At 50.2% G+C, this 7,455-nt stretch overlaps 1 protein-coding gene across 1 annotated transcript; it reads left to right on the plus strand.

The window, feature by feature from the left end:
- The first annotated feature begins 371 nt into the window (after nucleotides 1-371).
- On the plus strand, nucleotides 372-6,543 carry LOC119278924. Its single transcript, XM_037560299.1, has 2 exons — nucleotides 372-2,237; nucleotides 6,200-6,543. Exon 1 carries the CDS (start codon nucleotides 465-467, stop codon nucleotides 1,992-1,994), a length of 1,530 nt encoding a protein of 509 aa, XP_037416196.1. The 5' UTR covers nucleotides 372-464; the 3' UTR covers nucleotides 1,995-2,237; nucleotides 6,200-6,543.
- The last annotated feature ends 912 nt before the right edge of the window (nucleotides 6,544-7,455 follow it).

Consider the following 7,455-nt stretch of genomic DNA (forward strand, 5'->3'; position numbering starts at 1 on the left):
CTGCTCTGAGGGCCGAGACGCCGGGGGCCACGGTGGCTGCCGGTGTCGCTGCTGATCCGGTGGCGGCAACTGCCGGGGGTCAGCGTGCACCCCCGCCACACCTTGCGGTTCGTCAGGCGCAGAATCGTTCGGGGCAGAATCAGGTTCAGAGTAATCAGAGTAATACCAGTGGGAGACCAACTGATGCACCTCGAGGCAAGTGGGGTGATGACGGGTTTGATGCGTATGGAGTAGGCCAGCATCGGGGCTCATCTTCAGCGGGAGGAGGTCGGGGTTATGCTTGGCAGAGTGACGGGTCTGCAGAGAGACCGTTCCTGGGGCCGGCTGGAGGCTTCGTTGAGGGGGCCTCAGGACCTGATAACAGGCACAGAGGAGGTTATCGCGGATACCGTGGTCGTGGTGGAGGCCGCGGAAGGTTCCGCCGGCCGCCTCCCCCTAGACATGTTGACTCTGACGGGGCGGCGATGGAGACTGATCAGACACCACAGGAGCTACCTCCCCAGGCGATGGAGGTGGTGAATGCACTTGCGGTTGCTGAGGTTCCTGGGATTGCGAAGGAGGCTGAGGTGGTTCAAGTGGCTGATTCTGAGAGGGCATCCAAGTACGCTCGGAAGAAAGAGAGAATGCTTTGTTACCGGTGCGGAGAGAAGGGGCACTTCATCGCGGAGTGTGTGGCCCAGCTGTGCGAATCCTGTGGTAAGCCTGCGCATGCTTCAGGGGATTGTCCTTTGCTGAGGGACCATATTCCAGCTCTTACTGTATATGGTGTGTACTGTGCGGAGCTGATGTTCTTCGAGTCAGCGGCTGCGAGGGAGATCCCAGCTGATACACAGAGCCTTACTTCTGGTTTGGTCAAGGTGACACAGGGAGATGTCTCCCAGGCTCAGATTGTGCAGAGACTTCAGGAGTTGGCTCCGGGTGATTTTCAGTGGGACCTCGTACCCGTTGAGGATAGAGTATTCAGAGTGGAGTTTCCTTCGATTGAGGACTTGCAGCGTTTGTTGAGCTTTGGGATGTGTAAGGTGCCAGGCACCAAAGGTATTTTGGAGTTCCACGAGTGGAAGAAAGTTGAGCCTAAGGGGAAGCCTCTTACTCAGGTGTGGCTGCGTTTCTCGGGGGCACCGTCTGAGGCTCTTTCTAATGTGCGTGTGGTGGCTAGTTTGGGGATTATGGTTGGTAAGACGGAGAAAGTGGATATGGCGTTCACTAGAGCTCAGGGGGTGGCTCGACTGCGAGTTAGCATTCTGGATATTGAGTATGTCCCAGACGTCATCAACTGGACCTATAGAGGCGAGGTGTTTCCACTTGATATTGAGTTTGAGGATGCAGAGTTGTTTGCTGAGGTTGCTGCTGGCACTGACGTGGATATGCACGATGGGGGTGATGATACAGGTGCTCCCAGGGAGCAGGCGGATGAGGCAGCACAGGAGCCCAATGGATCGGGGCCTGCTGCTCAGGAGCCGGAGAACGGAGCCGGGATGGAGCAGTCCCCGGCTTCGTCTTTGCCTCATAACTCACTGCGGTTTGGATCTTTTCTGCCGTCGTCGGCGCCTCCTCGTCTGTGGAGTGATCGGGTTGACTCTGACGATGCGTTCGAGCATTCGTTACCGGTCTTGGACTTTGGGCGGTCACCCCGGCAGTCGGCCAGCTTCAGTGCCCGTGTTGTTCAAGAGGTGGAGCCTCAGGAGTCGCCAGGGCGATCTAGGTCTTCGGTTTCCTTGCGGAGGGGAGGGGCGTCTGGGCAGGTGGCCACGACTCCCTCTCATTCTTCTGTTTCACAGCAGGCGGCGCAGGTACCTGTGTCCAGCCGGGGCGACATATCTTTGGGGCAGGAGGCCCTGGAGGTCCGTCTCGCGGGAGCCTCGTTGGTGGTGGGGTCGCCGGAGGTGCTAGGCAGGCGTCAGGGGCAGGTGGCCCCTGACCCTCTAGTACCGACGGCGGTCCTGCAGGTGGAGCGCACGGCTGCCACGGCGTCGGCTGGGGGGTCGGACTAGGGCAGGAGGCCCTGGTGCCAACTCCGTCAGGCATCTCCACATCTCCTACGCGGTCCCCCTCTCCCAGACCTACTCCGGGAGCCGCTACTCGGGAGGAGGTGATCGCGTTCGGAGGGATCCGAGACCCTGCTTCCGAGGGGAGGCGGACGAGCTCTCGTCTCCAGGACCTTCCGGAGGTTGATGATTTGCAGCAGAGGTGCGCTATGCGGGCGGCCAAGCTGCGTGATGTGGAGAGCACAACAGGTATGTCAGTTAATGTTTCAAATTCTATTCTGCATTTCTCTAAGGATGAGATTATTAATAATGCAAACCAAGTGGGGGTGTCTCTTGGGAATAATAATTTGGAAATTGAAAACTCGGTTAATGATCTTTTAGATTTGGAAGCGGAACGGGCCTTGGAGTCTATTAGAAACCTAGCGGCTGTAAAACCTTTGAATGATGCGGAGATTGAGGCCTTGGGTGTTAGGGTGCTTGATAATTTATGCGCGGATCTTGTTCCTCCGTCTGCGGAGCCTGATGAGGATGAACTCCAGGTAGATGATGCAGCCCATGTTCAACCAGAGCACGGTTATGAGGACCGGGCTACAGGTGATAACATTCCTAAACGTAAGTGGAAGCGGAAGGTGTACCCTGCATCCGCGGTACGCAGGAGTGCTAGAATTCGTAAGGCCAAAAAATTCCATGATGACCTATGAAAGGAATATTCTGGAATAGCAGAGGTCTTAAGGACTTGGCTAAACGTAGGTTTCTAGCGGAGGCATCTTTAGAGCACCGTTTAGATTTCATTGCTCTCTCTGAAACTGGTAGGGATAATTTTGCACCTCAGTTTCTTAACACGTTGTCGGGAGGGGTGGAATTCGATTGGCATTGTCTTCCTCCAAGAGGGAGGTCTGGGGGCATCTTGCTGGGTGTGAGATGTGATTCCCTTGAAGTCCGGAGTGTTGTTATGGGTGACTTTGCAGTGAAATTCAGAGTCAGGTCCAAAATAGATGGGTTTAACTGGGTGTTGGTGGCGGTCTACGGGGCTGCACAACCTGAGCTTAAACCTGAATTTTTGGCTGACCTGGTTCGAATTTGTGGGTCCGAACAACTCCCTATCCTGGTTGGGGGGGACTTCAACATTATTAGGAGGCGGGATGAAAAGAATAACGATAATTTTGATGGGCGATGGTCCTTTATGTTTAATACCATCATTGAGAGTTTGGATTTGAGAGAAATCGAACTCTCTGGTAGACAATTTACCTGGGCTAACTCTTTACCAAACCCGACATATGAGAAGTTGGATCGGGTTCTTGCAAGTGCCGAATGGGAGCAGAAGTTCCCTCTGGTCACGGTGCAGGCTCTAACGCGAGGAATTTCAGACCACACACCGCTATTTGTTGACTCAGGGGAGCCAAGGCATGTGGGAAACAAGAATACTTTCTCCTTTGAAACGTCATGGTTTGAAAGAGAAGGTTTCTTGGATATTGTTGCCAGAGAGTGGGCTAGAGAGTCTAGGGGTAGATCGCCTGTCGAGAGATGGCAGAAGAAGATTAGGCATTTGAGGTGCTTTCTTCGAGGTTGGGCTAAACATCTAAGTGGAGTTTATAAGGTTGAGAAAGACAGACTCCTGGAGATTATTCAATACCTAGATGTTAAAGCTGAATCAGCGGTTCTTCAATCTGCGGATATGTGCTGTAAGATTGATGCGGAAAAGAGGTTGAAGGAACTTCTCCGCGAAGAAGAGCTGAAGTGGGCGCTCAGAGCAAAGGTTCGCAAAGTAATCCAAGGGGATGCGAACACTCAATTCTTTCATCTGATTGTGAATGGCAAACACAGAAAGAAAAAAATTTCAGCTCGAGCAAGATGAAGGCACAATTGTTGGTCACGATAATCTTAAGCTATACATCACCGAATACTACAAGCAGTTATTTGGACCGCCGGAGGATAGCGCTGTGTCCCTCGATGAGTCCAGGACTGAGGATGTGCCTCAATTAACTGCTGCTGATAATGACATGCTAGTTGCGCCGTTTACGGAAAAGGAGGTTTTCGATGCCATCTCTCAGATGGAGAACAATAAGGCTCCCGGGCCGGATGGGTTCCCGGCGGAGTTTTACAAAAGATGTTGGCATATCATCAAAGGGGATCTGCTACCCATGTTCCACGACCTTTTTGCTGGACGGCTTCAACTTTTTCATTTGAACTTTGGAACGATAACGTTGCTTCCAAAGAAGACCGACGCTCTCAGGATTGAGCAGTTCCGTCCTATCTGCCTCTTGAATGTCAGTTTCAAAATTTTTACCAAGGTTGGGACTAATAGGCTCACACAGATTGCGCATTCTGTAGTGCAGCAATCCCAAACAGCTTTCATGCCAGACAGAAACATCCTTGAAGGGGTGGTGGTGTTGCATGAAACGCTCCAGGAAATTCACTCTAAGAAACTTGATGGAGTCATCTTTAAAGTAGATTTTGAGAAAGCGTATGACAAAGTTAAATGGCCTTTTCTGCAACAAGCTTTGCGTATGAAAGGTTTCCACGAGGGCTGGAGGAGCCAGATTGAAACTTTTACGCAAAAGGGTAGTGTTGGCATAAAAGTGAATGACGATGTCGGTCATTACTTCCAGACACATAAGGGCCTGCGGCAGGGAGATCCGATGTCCCCTATTCTGTTCAACATAGTAGCCGATATGTTGGCGGTGTTGTTAGGGAGAGCCAAGGAAGTTGGCCAAATAGGGGGCTTGGTGCCACACTTAGTGGATGGGGGTATATCCATCCTGCAATACGCTGATGACACTATCATCTTCATGGAGCATGACTTGGTAAAAGCTAGAAATCTGAAGCTGCTGCTTTGTTTGTTTGAGCAGCTAAGTGGGCTCAAAATTAACTTCCACAAAAGTGAGTTGTTCTGCTTTGGGAGAGCCAAAGAGGAACAAGAGGATTACAAGCAGTTGTTCGGATGTGGTTTGGGTGAGCTGCCTTTTACCTACTTAGGAATTCCTATTCATCACCGCAAGCTCACGAATAATGAATGAAAGTGTATTGAGGATCGTTTCGAGAAGAAGCTAAGTTGTTGGAAGGGCAAGCTCATGTCGTATGGAGGCCGTTTAATTCTTATTAATTCGGTGCTCACGAGCATGCCCATGTTCCTTTTGTCCTTCTTTGAAGTCCCAGTTGGAGTTAGGAAACGACTGGACTTCTATCGATCGAGGTTCTTTTGGCAGGGGGAGGAGCCTAAGAGAAAATATCGGTTAGCGAAGTGGGATATCATTTGTAGACCGAAAGACCAAGGGGGTATGGGGATTGAGAATCTCGAAGTCAAGAACCGGTGCCTTCTTAGTAAGTGGTTGTGGAAGTTATCCTCAGGAACTGACGCCATGTGGGCTCAAATCCTGCGTAACAAGTATCTCCAAACCAAAACTTTGGCTCAGGTGTCGGTTAGACCAACTGATTCACCCTTTTGGAAAGGGCTTATGAAAGTGAAGCTTTCATTTTTTCAGAGGTCAAAGCATTTAGTTGGTAATGGTGCAAGCACGAGATTCTGGGAGGATACTTGGCTTGGAGAGGCTCCCCTAGCAATCCAGTATCCGTCTCTGTATCGTATAGTTCGAAGGCGCGATGCTTTGGTTGCATCGGTCTTCGCCTCGATACCCCTGGATATCCAGTTTAGAAGATCGTTAGTGGGCAATCGTTGGGAAGAGTGGCAACATCTAGTTAGGAGACTGATGCAGGTACAACTATCTCAACAACCTGATAAATTACGCTGGAATCTCACTAGGTCGGGGGGATTCACGGTTAAATCAATGTATGTTGATGTTATTAATTCCAGCTCGATTCCTACTTCAAAGCATGTGTGGGACGTCAGAGTTCCTTTAAAGATCAAGGTGTTTATGTGGTTTCTACATAAACAGGTGATCTTAACAAAGGATAATCTTATTAAGCGTAATTGGACAGGACCTACTAAGTGTAGTTTCTGTGATCAGGGTGAAACCATTAAACATCTTTTCTTTGACTGCCCACTAGCTAGAATTCTTTGGACGACTATTCAAGTCGCTTTCAATATTACCCCACCAAGGTCGGTTAACATGTTGTTTGGGACATGGCTAACTAGGGTAGAGCCCGGGTTAGCAAAACATATTCGCTTGGGGGTTTGCGCTTTTTTGTGGGCGCTTTGGAATTGCAGAAATGACTTCGTCTTTAACAGATCAACAAATATCCATGTTTTGCAGGTTATCTTCCGAGCAACGGCTCTTATCCGTTCCTGGTCGCTACTCACTCCGACGGAGGCCAGGGAGCTTTTGGTTACTGCTGCTATCCGATGGGAGATGGTAGCTCGGGATATATTCAGCCGGTTTGGATGGCGGTCGTGTAACAGGATAGGCAATTAGTTTACCTGTCTATTTTGGAGCCAAACGGCTGTGATGTATAAGTGCTTTGGCTAGCTTGTGTATCTAGCCTTCAGGCTCTGTGTGAGCCTTTTCTTACTTTTCTTGTTGACAACCTTGAGACTTGGAGACTTTGTGGACTATTTTATGCTTAATAAGATGGCCGTATGCATCATGCTGATGCAGAGGCCGGGAAAGCCCCCCTTTTCGAAAAAAAACTTGTCGTGCAGGATATTCTCTAGCCCATCGAAGGGGGTGTTGACAAGTCTTTGACAGCCGGCTCATTTATTCCCAGAATAAATCGCATTGCATTATTGCCTGGCTTGTGGTTCATGCTGCAGAGATAGACAGTGAATGCCATCGACAGTGAGAACCCGCTGCCAATTTTTAGTGCCACCTAGTGAAGATAGCAACCTGGTCGCTTCCAAACGAGCCGGCTACAGTAAATTTATTCCACCCCCCAATTTAACTGCAACCGAGGGCAGGGCAGACTAGTAAAGTAAAGTATTGTGCACAGAGTAAATCAACCATGCCCATATGCCCAAAATTACCGCATGAAAAATGATGGCAACAGAAGAATGCAGAATAATCCTGCTCCAACAACGACGGCCAATCTTCAGTAGTCCCACATGGTGGACGATAAGCTAACTGATGGCTTCCAAGTGAGCTAACTGACAGTAACTGAATGCATCCCCAATTTTATACTATGTAATTTGCTTAAGCTGCAACCAAGAGCGCAAAGTAAAGATATTGTAGACAAGGAATCAAGTAAAACAACATCAGGAAATGAGCACCTGTACCATGGATTCATCACAGGAGCTGAACTGAAGTGAACCCAAATGCCTCGGAGGGACTGCATCAGCACCGCTTGATCTCTTCGCAGGATGCATTTCAACTGTTCAAAGGCCTCTGCTCTGCTGCCACCTCCAATGACAGCGGACGTTCTCTTGGACGGAAGGTGGCGCTCCCGGCTTTCGCCCGTTGATGGATGGTGGGAAGAGTGAGCGGCAGAAACTGCATGGCAGGTCCGGTGAGGGAGCAAGGAGGCCGAGGAGGTGGCGTGGGCGCATGGACCCGCCGGAGGGGGGAAGGCCATGGAC

The sequence above is a fragment of the Triticum dicoccoides genome, chromosome 3B (assembly GCF_002162155.2).
Source record: "Triticum dicoccoides isolate Atlit2015 ecotype Zavitan chromosome 3B, WEW_v2.0, whole genome shotgun sequence".
Taxonomy (NCBI): Eukaryota; Viridiplantae; Streptophyta; class Magnoliopsida; order Poales; family Poaceae; genus Triticum; species Triticum dicoccoides.